The sequence below is a fragment of the Sesamum indicum genome, linkage group LG2 (assembly GCF_000512975.1).
Source record: "Sesamum indicum cultivar Zhongzhi No. 13 linkage group LG2, S_indicum_v1.0, whole genome shotgun sequence".
Lineage (NCBI taxonomy): Eukaryota > Viridiplantae > Streptophyta > Magnoliopsida > Lamiales > Pedaliaceae > Sesamum > Sesamum indicum.
Window position 1 is genome coordinate 3,696,940 of NC_026146.1, and position 21,023 is coordinate 3,717,962.

Below are 21,023 nucleotides of genomic sequence, written 5' to 3' on the forward strand. Positions count from 1 at the left end.
TATCCCCATATGAAAAAAAAAAAAAATTAGTAATCTCGCGTAGGGAGGAGCTAAAATATTTTGAATGTTTGTCTGCCTATATATATATATCTTTAGGGTTAAATGCAATTTAATCTCCTGTGATATGTGAAATGAGCAAATACCCCCATATGAAAAAAAAAATTAGTAAATTATCCCCCTATTTAAAAGATTCTACTTTTTGCTTATTATTTCACTTGTTGTTTGTCAGTAATAATTATTTTTTCACAAAAAATAGGAATCTTTATTTCGATTAGTATATTTTATATTTATTTTTTAAAAATATTAAAAAGTATATATTTAATTTAATAATGCTCCACGAAGTAATATAATTGTTGATTAACTTGCTTTTATTGCAAAAAAAAAATATTTTTTTTAATTAATCAAATAATAACATGTGAATGAAATAATATAATTAGATGATATAGCAAATAAACATAAAGTTTTAGAATAGTAAATATGTAAAAGTGTAAATTGAATTATTATTAATTTATTCAAATTATTTGAAAACTCCAATATCAACTTTAAGTATACAATTTTGAAAATAAATTAAAAACGGTAAAGTTGAATTAAGATTATTGTAATAAAGGTATAGTAGTAAAAATAAAGTTAAATTTATTACAATAAAGAAAAGAAATCAAAACAGCTAAAAACACCCCAATGTGCTTCTGACTTTTGGCTTAAAAGCGCTTTTCTTAGCTGTTTTAAAAGCAGAAGTTGCTATTTCAAACACTTCAAAAGTACCATTGGGAGCCAAAAGCTGAAAGCTGCTTTTTGAATCGTTCGCAAAGACTCTTTTAGTATTATTCTAAGAGTTATATATATCTATATATATAGAGAGAGAGAGAGAAGCTATATATATAGCTTGTAGGTTTGGGGGCTCCATGAATCCAAAACCAATAAAAATAGAGGAAAGAAAGGTACGAAGATGATATGATGCCAAACAGTACTTTATATATATGGTCTCTAATTATTTGTTCTACTGCTGCAGCAGCTGTCCTACCTACTACATAATATGACTTTATGCTCAAAGGATCTGATGTGGTCGAAGATTTTCTACTAAAGGATGAAATTGGGTTTTTACCATGACGTGATTGCGCACCAGGTGAAATACAATTTTCGTAAAGAGATGCTCTTCTCAAGAGAGTGATGTCTAATCAATAAATAGTAACCCCTATAAAAAATTAATATTTTGGTATTTATAGTAGTGTTGGAAGTTATATGGTATGGTGGATTGCATTTGCTTAAAGTGTGTCTCATATCTATAAAATTACATTTTTACCCTTAGAATTAATATTTTTCACTAATATACATCAGGATCATTACTCAAATACTTGATAGAGTCTCCCTCCAATTATCCCACTGAACGCCTTTCCCAATGTTTTTGGCTATATTTATTTAAAATGTCTTATAAACTCATATAATATTGTTATAAGTTATTAGATTTGTTTTTAGAAATTTGTCACTTCCCTCCAACTGTGTCAATTTAAGTTTTCATTACAGTAAAACCTTTATAAATTAATAAATTCTCTAAAATAACAAAATTTTTCGATCTCGATTTGGGTTTTTGTAAAAAATTATCAAATTCGATAAGATAATAAGATAATAATTTTTTGAAAAATCCATTTATAAATATTAGATCCTATTAAAATTCTAAATTAATAATTCATAAATATTAAATATGAAGTCTGTAATGCTTTACGCATTTGATTATTCGTGGATGATTTTGCCATACATTCTAGATGAGAAGACATGGTTGGGTGTTATAAATTATTTTATTTTCATATTGAGATTTATATAGTCTATGTTTCATTCATCATCCATGAATATATTTAATTGGCTATAATAGTTATTTAAGTGCAACGAATTAATGTAAACATGTATATTTAAGTAGTTCCAATGAATTGATACATGCGTCCATGAATATAATAGTTAATTATATACAATGAATTGATATTATACATGAATGTATTTAATTAGTTACAAAGAATTGGTTGATGCATGAATATAATCAATAAACCATATATGAATTCATTTATTTTCAATACATTTGTACTAAATTTGCTTAATTTAAAAAGTCTCTCTTTTAATTAATAAAATATTAATCTATCGATATATTAATATCTCTCTAAATTAATATAATTTAATGGTCCCAATGTTATTAATTTATAGAGGTTTTACTTATATTACTTAAATCCATAGAAATTTGATCCAGGTCGAATATAACGATCTCATTGGGGTTTCATGATGTGTTCTCCTTGTTTCTACAGAGATAGATGTACGGTTCCTGAGAAAAGAGAAGCCCATTAGGCTTGTTGAGTGGTTCTCAATTAAGATCCCCCCATGCTTAAGTCAACTCTAGGTCGATATGATAGCGGTCAAGTTACTGAATGTGGCAAAAAGTGATAAAGTGTGTCTTACCATAAATGTAGCGGAACCAAGGTATTTACAGGACATTTCTCCATACTAGCTTAGTTCTCGTGGCACCATATAGAGTCGTGAGTTGTCATGAGATCCACGGTTCAGATCTCGGGCCATGGAAGTGGATTGCACTCGACCTGATAAAAGACGAGAATCTTGGCCCTTTGCCGATATTTTGGTGTTATTGGACGACTATTCATGTCATTTTCGGGTCAGATATGCCCCTATTAAAATTCAATACAAAATTGAAAAACGAAATACCTATTTTATATATGCACAATGGCATAAATTAAGCGGGGAAAAAATGAATATTAGCGACAAAAAAAGCCAATTGAGAATATCAAAAGGAGTGTTTGCAATAAATTTTATTTTTTGTGGCAAAAATAAATTATAAAAAAAATTGTAATAAGAGCAATTGCTCTGGAATTGTGTCTCAATTTTTTAATTTTCTATCTAAAAATAATTTATTTAACAATTTTACAAATTTAAGGAACTAAAGTTTTAAAAAAAAAATTAAATTGATTATTTTACCCTTCAAGAGGTTAAAATTTGGCCACATTTTCACCAAAAAGGACCAATATAAGACTAAAACTAAAATTTAGGGATGCTAACATCAACGAATGAACTTGAGAAACTAAAGTGATTTTAAACGTAAACTTAAGGTATCAAACATACTATTTAATCATTCATCACATATTTTTAAAAGTTTATAAGCTCATCCAGATACCGTCTTACTTATATTTGTCTTATAATTAGTGCATTGAGTAAGCTCGAGCTAACTGGACTTAATTATAGGGGATAGTTATACTTTCTCCTCTGATGTTTGGTATAATTACATATAAACTTCTCATAGTTTGAAAAATTACATGTAGTACCTTTAAAGTTTGTTTTTTGTTCAACAAATAAGTCATGTTGTTAGCCAAAATTCACCATATTTGTCGATATTAACAAAAAGCCTAGATAAAAATCTATATTTCTCCTCAAATGACTTATTTATTGTAGGTCAAAAAATCTTTATATGATTCACGTCAATGCATTTGATGAGGTATATCTTCATCGTCAATAAGCTAGTTTAGTCAGAAAAAATTTGTTTGACCTGCAATAAGTCAGTAAATATTAATTCCATTCAATTTTTTTTTGTTTATATCAATAAATTCAATGAATTTTCACTAACGAAAAACTTATTTGTTAGATGAAAGCAAACTTTATGAATATTGTGTATAATTTTTCAAATAACAGACAATTTACATGTAATTACACCAAATTTGAGGAGACTGTTTTCAATATTGAATAATCGTATTCAAAATTTAAATTTTTACAATAATTTATGTAATTATGGCAGCCAATTTACTATAATTTTGAAGTTGTAGTCTTTTATAATAAATTTAAATAATTTATTTTTTTTATAATTCAAAGAAACTACATGCTTCAATTAACATATTAATGACAAATTTATATTTCGATTTTAGGAATTTGCTTTTAGGAATTGAATGGAGAAATGTGTGGGGATTTTACTGAGCCCAACTCCCAACGCACCCACTAACCCCTTCCTCGGTAACCAAATCGCCTTATCTCCCTCACTCCTTTTATACTTAAAAACTCCTTTTAAAATTATAAAATTATATTTTTTTTCTCAATAAATTTTAAAATTATACTTACATCCTAAATAAAAATTTAAAATTTATATATAACCTTGTGATTTGAATAAAAAATACTGATGTTAGCAATATATATATATATATATATATATATATAGAAAGAGGTTAATAGAAAGAGGTTGACATTATTATTGCATCGTCTTGTTCAAGTATTTCATCTAGTACTTCAAGAAATATATACGATAATGGTGTTCACCTCACCCCATATATATAGGAACTAAAATTCGATAATAATATTTTATTACAATCACACCCTTTTGACTTTATATATATTATATTTACTGTTTTATAAGTATAAAAATATTACATATGAATGTTGAATGAGTAAAATTAAAAATTTATATATATATTTTTTTGTTAACGTCAGTATTTTTTGTTTAAATCATAACTGAATAAAATCAGGTGTAAACAATAAATTTTTAAAGGGAGTGTAAGTATAATTTCAAAACTTATACTGAAAAAAGTGTAATTTTATATTTTAAGAGGGATACTAACCCTAAAAAATAATTTGAATGAAATTTTAATCTAAAAATAGCAATTAATGTAAATTAATATTATTTTTTAGAAATTATTATTATTGTTTAATTTGTTTTATGATTTGCAGACTGGGTTTGTAAAAATTAAAAATAAATTATTATTATTATTTATTTAACATAAGTTAAAAATAGTATTTTTTTTAATTTACATCTATTGTTTTTAAATTTTTGGATAATTACACTTCCATTCTTTAGGGTTTGGTATAATTATATATAGATTTTTTGTGTTTGAAAAATTACATTTAGTACCCATAAGGCTTTTTTTCTTCTAACAAATAAGCCCTTTTATTAGTTAAAATTAACTGAATTTATTGATATTAACAAAAAAAAATGAATGAAAATTGATATTTGCTCTCGATTGACTTATTACTGACTTATTGTAGGTCAAATATTTTTTTCCCCGTCTAAACTATCCTTATAACATTGAAAATATACCTCCTCACATTCAATAATGTGTGAGGACGTATGAGGGTAATTTGATTATAAAATAATTTATTTAACTTGCAATAAATCAATAATAGGTCAATTAGGGGTCAATACAGATTATTTTTTTGATTTTTTTGTTAATATAAACAAATTCGGTAAATTTTGACTAATGAATGACTTATTTGTTAGACGGAAACAAATATCAGCGGTGCTAGATGTAATTTCTCAAACTATAGGGGTCTATGTGTAATTACATCCTATCTCTTACAAATTTTTATCTCTTTCTTTTAAAAAAAATCAATAAAGGCAAAATTAATAATTCATAACTCTATCTTAAAATTATATAATTTCATTAAACATTAGGAATATTTGTAATTTTTTAAATAATAATGAAATATTAATAATTATATCAAATCTTAAAAAGGTTATTATAATTTAACCTAATAAAAATAGAAAATTCAATCCGTACAGGGGCAATTTTGGAAATTCAACAGTTTACAAAACGACCTATTAAACAGTGTATCGGAAGCAAGAATCATCACATATAATAAGCTGCACCCTAATCCATGCATTAAAGTAAAACTATTTGGGATATTTAAATGAAGCATTTGCATTTTCAGAGTTTGAGAAACTCAAAGAGAATCGTTTTTGCACACAGATAAAGGAACTTACAACTCAAATCTCTCTCCCTCCCTCCAAACAAAAGTTTGATGGAAACATACCAAATTGGTCGCCATTAATGGGGTTCACTGCTGAACTCCACAAGATTTCTTTCTGGGCTTGAGTGTACTCTGTTTCTTCTTGACTATCCCACCACCAGGTGCTGCCACCTGCACCGCCGCACAGAGAGGAGGGAAGCAGGAGGCTTTATCTCCGGCGAGAAGCGATACCTTTTTGTTTACATGCAATGGATATTCAAGAAGACCAGATTGTGTGATTTTGAAGCATTCCGCACCACCACCCACAGGAGTAGTTTCTTCACACATGCAGGTTGTCCCTGTAGTGTGGGCTTCCGCCACCGCCGCTCTTGACCTTAAGTAAGAAATCCCATTTCCAGGCCTCAAATGGAGACTAAAACAAGCCATTTTCCTCACCCTTTGTTCTCCTTCTTTTTCCTCTGGTTTAGTTTAATCTTTAGAGCACAACAAGTTCACTCTCTCTCTCCTGATGGACAAGCCCTTCTCTCTCTCCTCTCAGATGCTGACCCTTACTACAAAAAATCATCACATGTTCTCTCTTCTTGGAGCCCTTCAAGCCCAACCCCATGTTCATGGCGGGGGGTCACTTGTTCACCCCAAGAAAGAGTTATTTCCCTATCTATTCCCAATACATTTCTCAATCTTTCTTCACTTCCCACACACCTCTCTTCCCTTTCCTCACTTCAGCTCCTCAACCTCTCCTCCACCAACATTTCTGGCTCAATCCCTTCTTCATTTGCCTCTTTCTCTCAACTTCGCCTCTTGGATTTGTCCTCAAACTCTCTCTCAGGGCCTATTCCATCAGAGCTGGGAAAACTCACTGCCCTTGAATTCCTCTTCTTGAACTCAAACAGATTGACTGGTTCAATCCCCCAACACTTTGCTAATCTTTCTTCACTCCAAGTCCTCTGCCTCCAAGATAATCTCCTCAACGGGTCGATTCCTATGCAATTAGGTTCATTGGTGTCTCTCCAGCAGCTTAGAATCGGTGGGAATCCGTATCTGACCGGAGAAATTCCGCCCCAGTTAGGCCTTCTGACCAATCTCACAACATTTGGTGCTGCTGCCACTGGGCTCTCTGGTGTTATCCCACCTACATTTGGCAATCTGATCAATCTTCAGATGTTGGCCCTTTATGATACCGAGGTTTTTGGTCCAATACCGCCTGAATTAGGCTCCTGCTTGGAGCTGAGAAACCTGTATCTGCACATGAACAAGCTCACTGGCTCAGTCCCATCCCAGCTTGGCAAGCTGCAAAAGCTAACTAGCATGCTGTTATGGGGCAATTCGCTCTCGGGTTCAATCCCTCCTGAGCTTTCCAATTGCTCGTCACTTGTGGTTCTTGATGTGTCTGCAAACGATCTGTCTGGTGAAATTCCGGGTGATTTGGGGAAGCTAGATGTTCTTGAACAGCTGCATTTGTCTGATAATGCACTGACCGGCTCAATTCCAGGGCAGCTGAGCAATTGCACGAGTTTAACAGCTCTTCAGCTCGATAAAAACCAGTTATCAGGTCCAATCCCGTGGCAAATTGGTGAACTGAAGAACTTGCAGAGTTTTTTCTTGTGGGGAAATTCTGTCTCTGGAACTATCCCTCCTGCATTCGGAAACTGTACAGAGCTTTATGCACTGGACCTATCCAGGAATAAGCTTACAGGTTCCATACCAGAAGAGATATTCAGCTTAAATAAGCTGAGCAAGCTGTTGCTGCTGGGAAACTCGCTAACCGGTGGATTGCCACGCAGCGTGGTGAGATGCCAATCGCTTGTGAGACTGAGGCTTGGTGAGAATCAGTTATCAGGTCAGATTCCTAAGGAGATTGGTGGATTGCAAAATCTTGTGTTTCTTGATTTGTATATGAATCATTTTTCTGGAAGTTTGCCTTCTGAAATAGGTAATATCACGGTTTTGGAGCTGTTGGATGTGCACAATAACTACATAATGGGTGATATACCGTCTCAGTTGGGGGCCCTTGTTAACATAGAGCAGCTTGATCTTAGTAGAAATAGTTTCACTGGTGAAATTCCTGAGAGTTTTGGTAATTTTAGTTACTTGAATAAGCTTATCCTGAACAATAACCTGCTCACAGGGGAAATCCCAAAGTCTATTAGGAACTTGCAGAAGATAACTTTACTTGATTTGAGCTTCAATAGTCTTTCTGGCCTAATCCCACCCGAAATTGGCTCTTTGACAAGCTTGACAATTAGTTTGGACTTTAGCTCTAACAGATTCATCGGTGATATTCCTGAGACGATGTCTGGCTTGAGGCAGCTGCAATCGCTCGACCTCTCACATAACATGCTGAACGGGAGGATCACTGTTTTAAGTTCTCTTACCAGTCTCACATACCTCAATGTTTCTTACAACAACTTCTCGGGACCAATCCCTGTGACTCCATTCTTCCGAACTTTAACGATAAAATCTTTCCTTGAAAATCCAGACCTGTGTGAATCTCTTGATGGCTACACTTGCTCTTCCCATTTGATGAGAAGAAATGGATTGAAGTCGGCCAAAACCCTAGCTCTTCTAGGTGTGATTCTGACTTCTGTGGTAATGGCAGTTGTCGCAGTCTGGATTCTGGTAGCACGGAACCATAAATACGTGGTTGAGAAGTCGTGCATGTCGAGCTCCTCTACAGAAGAGGATTTCTCATATCCATGGACTTTCATTCCGTTTCAGAAGCTTAACTTCACGATAGAGAACATCTTGAACTGTTTGAGAGACGAAAATGTTATTGGCAAAGGGTGTTCAGGGGTTGTTTACAGGGTGGAAATGCCGAATGGTGAGTTGATAGCAGTTAAAAAGCTATGGAAAACGAAGAAAGACGAAGAACTAATAGACTCTTTTGCTGCGGAAATTCAAATTCTTGGACACATTAGGCACAGGAATATAGTGAGGCTACTGGGATATTGCTCGAATAAGAGCGTTAAGCTTCTTCTCTACAACTACATACCGAATGGAAACCTCCAACAGCTTTTGCAGAATAACCGGAACTTGGACTGGGAAACCAGGTACAAGATTGCAGTTGGATCAGCTCAAGGCCTTGCTTATCTTCACCATGATTGCTTGCCAGCTATTCTTCATAGGGACGTAAAATGCAATAACATACTCTTAGGTTCCAAGTATGAGGCTTATTTGGCTGATTTCGGACTTGCAAAGCTAATGAACTCGCCGAATTATCAACAAGCAATGTCCAGAGTCGCGGGGTCTTACGGATACATTGCTCCAGGCAAGTCTTTCTTGAATGTTTCTGACTGTTTTCATTTCGTTAGACTGTAGGAGTATGTTTATTTCCTACTTGAGCATACAATCTTCGACGAGCCTTCTTGTTTTACAGTTCTATTATGTGTTTAAGGGCTAATTACACTATGACCTGCGAGGTTAGTGCTAGAATCCTCCTCTAAGTTTACAACACTTACAAGTTACAAGCCACCCCATTGAGTTTGAGCTGATATTAATGTTTAGAAACTTGATTGGATGTTAATATTCTGCTTTCAGACAAGGGGTGTAATTGTTCTATGTTGATTAATTACCCAGAGTATAGTTTGGGACTACACTAAAGGTAATTTATAAGGTTTCTTTTCACCCAGAGTGGAATTTTTGTCATTTTAGAAGATAGAAGAGTATAGTTTGGGACTACACTAACTTTGGGTTAGAGATTGTTGTAATTTCTCATCACTAGCCGAACACTAGTCCTTTATCCGCATCCTGCTAACCATGTTTCCTGGTTGTTCTTGCAGAGTACGGATACACCGTAAACATAACAGAAAAGAGTGACGTCTACAGCTATGGGGTGGTTTTGCTCGAGATATTAAGTGGGCGTAGCGCCGTTGAACCTCAGATAGGCAACAGCCTTCACATCGTGGAGTGGGTGAAGAAGAAAATGGGAAGCTTTGAACCGGCCATAACAATACTCGACTTGCAGCTCCAAGGATTGCCTGATCAAATGGTGCAAGAAATGCTGCAAACGCTCGGAATCGCTATGTTTTGCGTGAATCAATCACCGGCCGAAAGGCCGTCGATGAAGGAAGTGGTGGCACTTTTAATGGAAGTTAAAAGCCCACCAGAAGAGTCAGGGAAAACTTCTCAACCTTTAATAAAACAGTCCTCAAATCACAGCTGATTGATTTTTATTTTATTTTTACTTTTTGAGCTGTACTTCTTTTGGTTTTCTTACACTATATTTTTTGTTTTTTTTCAGTGTTGGGGGATTAGTGATTGATTTTCTTTTGTAGGGTAGTTCAAAGTTATGGTAGGAAAACCTCTGCTCCTTGAACTGGACAATGGCTTTCTGATCTTCCTTGTACAGATTTAGTAACATTAGTGCATCTTTGTTGTTACATTAATTCATTTTTGTTTGTCTACTTAGTTTCAGTCAGCTCCTTGTACAGAGCTACAACTTTTGGAGCCTAATCTCACTCTCAAGGGGGAAATTTTGATTTTTCATACTTGATTCGGGTGGAGATCTAACCAGCCTCCAAGGGCAGTGAAATCTCATACTCGGCGTTGGCATTTGAGGTACCTAACTAAAATCTAGTGATAGAGCACAAGAATATTCACTCAAACGGCATACATTAAGTTGTATAAGGACAAATATCTGTATTTGTATGAATCCATATGTCCAGACAGCATCCCAAAATCAACAATCTTCTTATTGGGTAAGAGAAAAATACGTGGATTTTTATCCTATTGTATAATTTGTGAGTCATAGGAAGGGTGTTCTTGTCTTTTAGACAACTTTCTTATTTATCTCTTTGTAGCTATTTTTAAGTTGCCCTCCTTCCTTACAAGAAAATAAGAAACAAATAAATCGACAAGAAATTAAAAGTATAAAAATGCAAAAAAATACCATAATACAACCTTAATATTTAAGAAGATTGTATCTTCATTTGGTGATAATTCATTCTCACCACCTCTAACTTTCTCCAATTTTCCATCATTTCAGAAAAATAAAAAATAATTACTATATCAACACTAAATCTATTACCTTTTTCCCATATTTCTAAGAGAAGGTCAAATTCGACATATTTTTATTTAGATCCAACATGAATTTTGATTGAGCAAATTAAATTATACTATGGATCCGTATTTCGTAATGCATTAATTTTTTATTAGTCTATCAAATATTATTTTTAGAATACCATACAATTGTTGAAAGATACACTGTGAGTTGTGCATTTAATTAAATCCAACTAAATCATATATAATTTATGATTAATCAGCCAAAAATTATTCTTTTATTCTTGATGTAGGTCGCTCAAAATCAGGATTTCCGGATCGGGGTCGCTAGGTCGAGCAACCGGGTCGTGATCGCTGACTCCCTCTTTCAAGCTACCTGGAGCGGATCCTGAGAACACAGCAAACGTCAGACTAGCCGAGAGGCCCTCGGCGATGGCCCTCCGATGCTCAAGTCAGAAAGGATGGGATTGAAAATAAAGTAACGGGATCGAATTAGACCACAAATTGGCGGTAAAAGTAGATAGTCAAAACGTATTTAAAATACCATAAATGACGGTATTTATACTGGTACGGTACCCTCTGCGCGCACCACACGTGGCTCCAGTGAGGGCGCGCCACGTCACCCTCTGCCGAACCTGCAGCCGCCGCTGCTGCAACTGCACAGTGGGCCCCACCATGCCCAGACATAGGCTCAGTCATAGGTGCAACATGATTACTGTCTTGGGTGTGGAGCTTGTGCCAAAAATAGGGGGGGTATTTCGGTAATTATGCAAATTCCCTCATCATTACTCCCCCATTTCTCTAAGTGTCATTAATGACACTAAGGGAAATGAACAGTCATGTCCGTTGGAGGAAGCATCATGGCCGTTCAATCCACGCCACGCGTCCCCTACTGATGGTGTGTGAAGAGGCGCGTCGCTACTGGTACTCCTCTATAAATAGCCCCGCATTTGAACCATTTTGACATGAACAGTCACATGTCCGTTGGGGGAAGCATCCTGGCCGTTCATCCCACGCCACGCGTCCCCGACTGATGGTGTGTGAAAAGGCGCGTCGCCACTGGTACTCCTCTATAAATAGCCCCGCATTTGAACCATTTTGACCGCTGTGCTTAGTCGCGTTCGATCTCTCCCTGCGATCTATCTTCGAATTCCAGGTACTTTTTCCTCCTTTCTCCTTCCAGCTTTCGATATGTCGTCTGAATCTAGGAGTGTATCCGTTCATGTGTCTGTTTCCGAGTCTGCGGCGAACTCGGAAACGAGTTCGTCGTCTGGGTCGTCCGCGACCTCCCCTCGGGAGGCAGCGGGTACTTCCCGCGACCCTACTGCTTCCGTCTCTCAATCTTCTGCTATTCCCGAAGAAGTAGGTGATTCTGATGATGTCCCTATTTTCCAAAAATATTCCGAAATGATGCAACAGAAGCCCTGGTTAGGGATAGCGAGCAACCTTAAAATGACTCCCGTTGCCATAAAAAGAAAATATTATATCCCTGCCGATTACGATATTAAAATTCCTCGCTCCTTTGATCGTATGCATCAACCCCCTGAGGGTTATTGTGCTCTGTCCATACTCCATTTGGATGCCGGACTTCGCTTCCCCTTGCCTCGAGAAGTGAACGACATTCTAGTCCGGCTAGGCCTTTGCCCTATGCAACTATCTCCCAACTCAATCAGTCATATCCTCATGTTTATAATCGTCATGAAATACCTCGATCTACCTTCTTCGTTTGATAATTTTTGGTCCCTGTACAATATCACCTCCTCTAAGAGATCGGGCGAGACTGGATGGTATTATTTGACAGCACGCAAGGACTGCCGCTTCCTAGACGATTTGAGGTCTAACGTCGGTCCTTGGCGTGATAGGTATTTTTTTATTCGACCTCCGCCCGGTCAATCTTGGGATTTTCACTTGGGTTGGCGGGAAACAAAACCCAACCCCGAAACCTTTGGGGAGGGGTTCGAGAGCGACCTCATCAATCATAATATTACACTTTGGTACCGTCCGAAAGTACTATTACAGGAAAAGGTTTTGAAGCTCGCGGGCCTCTCCCCTGCTCCTATCCCGATCAAAAGCTCCTTAGGTGATTCCATATTCTTCATGTATCCTTTATTATCTTTTGGATAATTTCTGACGACTGATTTGCCTTCGCAGAAATTGAAGTTATGCTAGCCAGACTTGCAAACAAGGCGAGAGCTAAGAAGGGGACTCTTCCTCCTTCCGTTGATCGCGAGTTGAAAGAGGCTGCAGCGGCTGCCAAGGCAAAGCCTAAGACCCGGGCCGCGACCCCAACTCCTTCCCCCCACGCCACTACCTCCGAACCACAGTCGACCCCCACTACCACTAGGGATCGTACCCCAGACGAGCAAGTCGAGGTGGTAGAAATCTCTGAAGAACCGAGTCTGAAGAGAAAGAGGGGGAAAGAATCCATCCCTAGGCCTGAGCCCACGCAACTCACTGAGAGCCAAAGCGATCCTTCCTCGAGATCGACGAAGCAGGGCAGACTCGAGGCTAAACTTGCTGCAGATCGGGTCGCCGAACCCGAAAATAAAAGGAAACTCGCCGCTTTGGAAGAAAGTTGGCAAAAGATGAGGGACGAGCGACCTGCTTCTGCCCGACGTGCTGAGATGTCCGGAGAAAAATGGTTACCGGATTGGAACATCTCCAAGAACAGCAGCGTCTTGCGTACCTTTGCGGGGCAAGATTCCTGGGAGGTCTACAAAGCTGCTTGCCTGGAACGCGATCAGGTCATCCTTGCGCAGACCTCCCTGGCTTCTCTTGAGGAGCATTTTGCGCACAACATCGCCCAGGTACTTTATTACTTTGTTAACTGCTCCATCAGCACGAACTCACCTTTCGATCCCATGTAGGCCATGGCTTTCGCACACCATATCACCCTGCAAGGCTCCATGTGGAGGCATGACAAGATCCAGATTGAGGGGAAGGCCGTGGAGATGGAAAGGAAGATACTCGAGCTGCAGACGGTGGTCGAATCCCTGCGTGCAGAGAAGGGGGAGCTTGTCTCTAAGCTGGGGATTTCCGAAAGGGAATTGGAAGAGACTAAGCGAACAGCCCACACCGATCGGGTGGCTGCTTTCGAGTCCGGCAGGGAAGAAGGATTAGCCGAGGGTCGAGATCGGGGCATGGCTGAGGGCAAAGCTTCATTTCTACAGAGCCAGGACTTCCAAGGCATGATGAAAGAGGCTCGGCTGAACGGTGCTCGGGACTTTCTGAGATCCCCAACCTTCCGAGCGGCCGTGGAAAACCAAGCCACGGAGCTGATGATTGAGGGATTTGAAAAATGCCAAGGACAAATCCAGAAGCTCAACGGACTGGCCGAAGGTTTCGATCTCGAGCGGTTGGATGTCTCCCTGGACAGAAACCTCGAGCCTTACCCCACCGGCCCTGAACCAACTGATGCCTTTCCGGAGTTCCTACCTTTGATGGACGATCTTCCTCCTCCATTTCCTATTTCATGCTGCTCATGGGACAAAACTCCTTTTTTTTGTAATTTTTTGGTGCATTTAACGATTACAGCGGGTATCCCCCCTGTTATTTTTGTAACTATCACGACCGAGGTCGTTTTTGTCGCCTCGGGAATATATACCATTGCAAGTTACCCATTTTTATTGCCCCCCCTTTTTTTTTTTTTTTAATCGCTTTCCATGATTAGGAATCCTGCATTTACATCTCCTATCGCGATCATCTAAGGTCGCTTAGGAACCTTAATAGGTTAGATCCTCCAATCTTTTGAGATCGCTTATGAATCTTGTTAGGTTAAGAAATCCTGCAATCTTTTGAGATCGCTTATGAACCTTGTTAGGTTAGGAAATCCTGCAATCTTTTAAGATCGCTTATGAACCTTGTTAGGTTAAGAAGTCCTGCAATCTTTTGAGATCGCTTATGAACCTTGTTAGGTTAGGAAATCCTGCAATCTTTTGAGATCGCTTATGAACCTTATTAGGTTAAGAAATCCTGCAATCTTTTGAGATCGCTTATGAACCTTGTTAGGTTAGGAAATCCTGCAATCTTTTTGAGATCGCTTATGAACCTTGTTAGGTTAAGAAGTCCTGCAATCTTTTGAGATCGCTTATGAACCTTGTTAGGTTAGGAAATCCTGTAATCTTTTGAGATCGCTTATGAACCTTATTAGGTTAAGAAATCCTGCAATCTTTTGAGATCGCTTATGAACCTTGTTAGGTTAGGAAATCCTGCAATCTTTTGAGATCGCTTATGAACCTTGTTAGGTTTAAGAAGTCCTGCAATCTTTTGAGATCGCTTATGAACCTTGTTAGGTTAGGAAATCCTGCAATCTTTTGAGATCGCTTATGAACCTTATTAGGTTAAGAAATCCTGCAATCTTTTGAGATCGCTTATGAACCTTGTTAGGTTAGGAAATCCTGTAATCTTTTGAGATCGCTTATGAACCTTATTAGGTTAAGAAATCCTGCAATCTTTTGAGATCGCTTATGAACCTTGTTAGGTTAGGAAATCCTGCAATCTTTTGAGATCGCTTATGAACCTTGTTAGGTTTAAGAAGTCCTGCAATCTTTTGAGATCGCTTATGAACCTTGTTAGGTTAGGAAATCCTGCAATCTTTTGAGATCGCTTATGAACCTTATTAGGTTAAGAAATCCTGCAATCTTTTGAGATCGCTTATGAACCTTATTAGGTTAGGAAATCCTGCAATCTTTTGAGATCGCTTATGAACCTTGTTAAGTTAAGAAGTCCTGCAATCTTTTGAGATCGCTTATGAACCTTGTTAGGTTAGTACAAGATTATGTACGCATGTAACTTAGATAATGACCTTTTATAGGTCGCCTTTTTGAGGCAGGAATGTCTTTCATAGACAAGTACACAACTCTCTTCTAATCGTCTTTTTTAGACGAGTTCAAACCCTTCATAGCGAAGATTCTCACGACTAAGCTTACAAGCGTTTCAAGCATAAAACTTTTTTAAGTTATGAATATTCCATGGTCGCGGCAAATTCCTTCCTTCTAAATCTTGGAGGATGTACGTCCCTTTCTTCCGGATTTCCACAACTTTATATGGGCCATCCCAAGTCGGATCGAGCTTTCCCACATGCTTAGATACTTCCACTTTCTTTAGAACCAAGTCTCCGACCTGGAAATGCCGTGGTCGCACTCGACGATTATAACTCCGGGTCATCATGCTTTTGTAGCGCAATATTTTTGCGTAAGCGCGATCCCTTCCTTCTTCAATCACAGTCAGATCGAAGGCCCGTTCTTGAGAGTTCTCTTCTTCTGTGTATTGAGTGACCCGAGCAGTTTCTTCTCCAATTTCTGCAGGAATAATTGCTTCACTCCCATATACTAAACAAAACGGGGTCTCTCCGGTCGCCGTTCGCGGGGTCGTCCGATATGCCCAGAGAACCCCAGGCAATTCTTCGACCCATCCCCCCTTCGCTCCTTCCAACCTGGTCTTTAAGTGTTGCAACAGGGTTCGGTTGGTGACCTCTGCCTGACCGTTCGCTTGAGGGTTCCCAACCGCTGTGAAATTCTGCTGAATTTTCAACTCTTTGCACCACGCCATGATCTTCTTTCCTTGGAACTGGGTTCCATTGTCTGATACAAGAATGCGGGGGATTCCGAACCTGCAAATGATATTTTTCCAAATAAAATTAATTACCTCTTTCTCAGAGATCTTGGCGAGAGCCTCAGCCTCGACCCATTTGGAAAAGTATTCGACCGCCACGATCAGGAACTTCTTCTGTGCCACCGCTTGGGGGAAAGGGCCCACGATATCTATTCCCCATTTATCGAACGGACATGCGACCTTAAGAGGTTCAAGAGGGGTCGCTGGCGAGTGCAGCAGTCCAGCATACCTCTGGCAACTTTCGCATTTCTTGGCGAAATCCTTCGCATCCTCTACGACCGTAGGCCAGAAATAACCCTGCCTCAAAATCTTCTGCGCCAGCGATCTCCCACCTGAATGATTTCCGCAGCTGCCTTCATGTATTTCTCTTAAGACGTACCACGCTCTTTCTGCATCCAAGCATTTCAGTAGAACACCTTCCGGGGTTCTTTTGTACAGGTCGTCCCCGATCATGGTAAAACGATTAGCTTTGAACTGTAATCTCTTCGCTGCAATCGAATCCTTCGGCAGTTCTCCATACTTCAAGTACCTAATAAATGGTGTTTTCCAAGACTCCTCCGCCTCGACCAGGTGGATCTCCGCCTCTTCAATCGTTGGTCGAGTTTTCACCATCACGGTGATCTTTCTTTCTTTAACTCCCTCGATCAGCGACCCGAACCGTGACAATGCATCCGCACGCATATTCTCGTCTCTCGGTATCTGACTGATCGTGCACCGCTCAAATTTCTTCATCATCTCCTTCACTCTCGCTTGGTATTGTGTCATGGACCGCTCTCGTGTTTCGTACGTACCTTGCACCTGCATTGCAACGAGCTGTGAGTCCGTGTACACATCTATTTGCCTTATGCCCCCATCGATTGCCGTTTGCAACCCTTGAATCAGAGCCTCGTATTCGGCTTCATTGTTAGTGGCCGGGAAATCTAACCGGACCGCAATTTCGATCTCGACACCCGCTGGTCCTTGCAGATAAATGCCCGCTCCTCCGTTCTTTGAGGTCGATGATCCATCCACATGTAAAAGCCACTTTTCCTCCTTTTGTGGTTGATCGCCCGCGAACTCGACCAGAAAATCGGCGAATACCTGCGCCTTTATCGCGTTCCTTGTCTGGAACTCAGTGTCAAACTCCCCCAACTCCACGGCCCATTTGACCATCCTGCCCGATGTATCCGGCTTCGCCATAACCTGCTTCAGAGGATGATTTGTTAGTACGACAATTGGGTGGGATTGGAAGTAAGGTCGCAGCTTTCTCGCCGTAATCACCAAAGCTAGCGCTAGCTTTTCTATCTGGATATACTTTTTCTCTGCCCCTTGCAGCATCTTACTCACATAGTATACCGGGCTCTGCCTGCCGCCTTCCTCGCGAACTAACACTGAGCTCACTGCATAATCAGAAACAGCCAAATACACGTACAGCTTTTCCCCCACCATGGGATTAGAGAGCAAGGGTGGGGTGGTTAAATACACTTTAAGCTCTTGGAGAGCTCGTTCACATTCTTCGTTCCATTCAAAATTGTTAACCTTTCTCAAAATTTTAAAGAAGGGTAAGTTGCGATCTGCAAACCTGGCGATGAAACGGTTCAGCGAGGCGATCCTTCCTGTCAGCTGTTGCACTTCCTTTATAGATTTTGGTGATTCTAGCTGCATAATGGCCTTGATTTTTTCTGGGTTCGCTTCAATGCCTCGTTCGCTGACCATGTAACCTACCCCGCACCCCGAAGGTGCACTTGGACGGGTTCAGCTTCATTCCATATGATCGCATGATATCGAAAGCTGTTCGCAAATTTGTCAAGTGATCGTCCTCCTTCTTACTCTTGACCAGCATGTCATCCACGTATACTTCCATCGTGTTCCCAATATGGTCCTTGAACATGCGGTTAACCAATCTTTGGTAAGTTGCTCCTGCGTTCTTTAACCCGAATGGCATTACATCATAACAGTATACTCCCTTTTCGGTTACGAACGCAGTCTTTTCAGCGTCTTCCTTTGCCATGAAAATTTGATGGTAGCCTTGGTACGCGTCCATCATACTGAAGAGCGCGCATCCTGCCGTTGAATCCACCAGCAGGTCAATCCTTGGCAGCGGGTACGGGTCTTTAGGGCATGCCTTATTAAGGTCCGTGTAGTCCGTACACATCCTCCATTTTCCTGCTGCTTTAGGGACCACCACAACATTTGATAGCCAGGTCGTGTACTGGACTTCTCGAACAAAGCCAGCACGCAACAACTTGGCGACCTCTTCTTCGATTATCTTATTCCTCTCGACCCCGAAAACCCTCTTCTTCTGCTTCACTGGTTTGACCTATGGGTCAATATTTAGTCTATGAACAATAATCTCGGGATTGATACCTTGAAAATCTGATGGGCTCCACGCGAACAGGTCGTGGTTACTCCGTAAGAAGTCGATCATCATCGTCTCCATTTCTGTAGTCATCTGCGATCCAATCCTGGTCGTTGTCTGGAAGTTCCCAGAGATCAACTCTACCTCCTTATACTCGCCCGAAGGTTCAATCCTTTCCATCTTTCCTCTCTTTGCCGCCTCTCGGCTTGTTTCCTCCTTCCTTTTTTCTCTCTTTGATTCCCCCTGCTTCACAGCAAGATTATAGCACTGCCTTGCTGTTCGTTGGTCGCATTTGACTTCCCCAATTCCCTGTGGCGTCGGGAACTTCATCTTCAGATGGAAGGTAGATACCACCGCTCGAAACTTGTTCAATCCTGGTCTTCCCAAAACAACATTATAGGAACGAGACATGTCTTCCTCTTGGGCTCCTCACCTAGCGACACTGGCAGCTCGATTACACCTTCTGGGATGACCTCATTCCCTCCGAACCCAACTAGGGGTGTCCGTACGGCCTTTAGTTTCACATCTCTCAAATCCATCTTCCTGAGGACATCACTAAAAATAATGTCAACAGAACTGCCATTATCAATCAATACCTTATGTACCTGGTAGTTCGCAATGTCCATCTTTATGACCATAGGGTCGTTTTGCTCCGCCATGTCAGCGCCTAAGTCCTCGTCACCGAAGATAATGCTCTCCTGCTTTTCCACATGCATCATTAGCCCATCGTGTTTCCACCTGCTTTCTCGAGCGTACCTTTTCCTTGCTCTGCTTGAATCCCCACTTGTGGGACCCCCCGAGATGGTGTGGATGACACCCTTGTTAGGAGCGTTGTCTCGGGCTCCGCTCGCCCCCGCTTCATCCCTCTGGAGCCTTTCCCGGCTTCGCGATCTACTGCGATCTCGCTGTTCTGCCCTCCTGTCAATCAAATGTTTAAAATACCCTTGTCTTATCAACCGTTCAATCTCGTCCTTTAGTTGGTAGCAATCCTCCGTATTATGCCCTCTATCCTTGTGGAATCTGCAGTACTTATTTGAGTTCCTTTTTGTTCGGGTATCCCGCATCTTCTCTGGTTGCTGCAAGAGGCCCTCGTTTTCCACCATCATCATCACCTTTTCTCTGGTAGTCATCAGCGGGGTGTACCTATGGTAACGGGGCACATAAGGTCCTTTCCTCTCGCGATCTCCTTCCGCTCGTTGTTTTCCTTTCCGTTACCTTTCTCCCCTCATCCTGGTCGGATCTCTAGACCAATAATTATCCTTCATGGCCTTCCTCATCAATATATTTTTGGGCCATCTCCATTAACTGCTCCGTGCCCGTAGGCGGGTCGCGGGCGAGCGCTGATGCAAAAGGACCTTTCTGCAAACCATGGATCAAAATACTAACCATCATGTCGATTCTTAGGTCCTGCACCTCCAGCACTTCGTTGTTAAACCTCCCCATGAAAGTTTTTAGCGTCTCGTCCTCCCGCTGTCGGATCGTAAACAGGTGGGTCGCCGATCTCTTTGCTTTTCTCTTACTGGCAAAATGAAAAGAAAACTTATGAATTAACTGTTCATATGAATCAATAGTTCCACTACCTAAGCTTGTGAACCACTCCTGAGCTTTTCCCTTCAGCGTGGTGACAAACAGTTTTGCCTTGATCGGATCGGTCTGACCGTACAGATTCATCACCAGGTCAAAAGCGGCGACATGCTCCCTTGGGTCCTTACTTCCATCATACTTGGGCAGGTCAGGGAATCGGAAATTGTTATCCACCACTTCCAGCAATATCCGGTTGGTGAAGGGCGAGCTCCGATTCTGCGATACTAACTCTCCCCTCTTCTTCAATTCCTCGATTTGCTTCCCTAATTGCTCAATCTGCTTACCAACACTGTCCACCTCTTAACGCGAAATAGCTGGCTGTCTCGCAGCAGTTTTTCTGCTTGCCACTGTTCGCTTACTAGTCACCTCATTGGATAAGGTTCTCTCCGGGCCTCTCTCCGGTGCCCTCAGGGTCTCTCTTCGTTGTTCCGTCTCCAACTCCTGGAACAGCTGCCGCTTAACCCCTTCCCTGGCCGGGGTCACCGTTCTGCGTTCATACTCAACAATGGCCTTCCTGCTCGCTTCATCGATCATGTGCTGCAATTCTTCTCTCGTCATTTGAATCATCCTCTCATCTCCTTTTCTCGGAGTCTCTTCTGCCGGTTGATCCCGTCTTGATGTCCCTTCCATTTTGACTTATCCTCAATTTCCCACAGACGGCGCCAAATGATGTAGGTCGCTCAAAATCAGGATTTCCGGATCGGGGTCGCTAGGTCGAGCAACCGGGTCGTGATCGCTGACTCCCTCTTTCAAGCTACCTGGAGCGGATCCT

At 40.2% G+C, this 21,023-nt stretch overlaps 1 protein-coding gene across 2 annotated transcripts; it reads left to right on the forward strand.

Moving 5' to 3' along the window:
• LOC105178820 (probable LRR receptor-like serine/threonine-protein kinase At1g34110) lies at nt 5,682-10,092 on the forward strand. 2 transcript variants are annotated; one of them, XM_020698878.1, is made up of 3 exons: nt 5,682-7,558; nt 7,652-8,986; nt 9,498-10,092. In XM_020698878.1, exons 1-3 carry the CDS (start codon nt 6,124-6,126, stop codon nt 9,878-9,880), a joined length of 3,153 nt encoding a protein of 1,050 aa, XP_020554537.1. In that variant the 5' UTR covers nt 5,682-6,123; the 3' UTR covers nt 9,881-10,092. The 2 variants fall into 2 exon arrangements, with proteins under 2 accessions (XP_020554537.1, XP_011100663.1); XM_011102361.2 differs by having other exon boundaries at nt 5,682-8,986.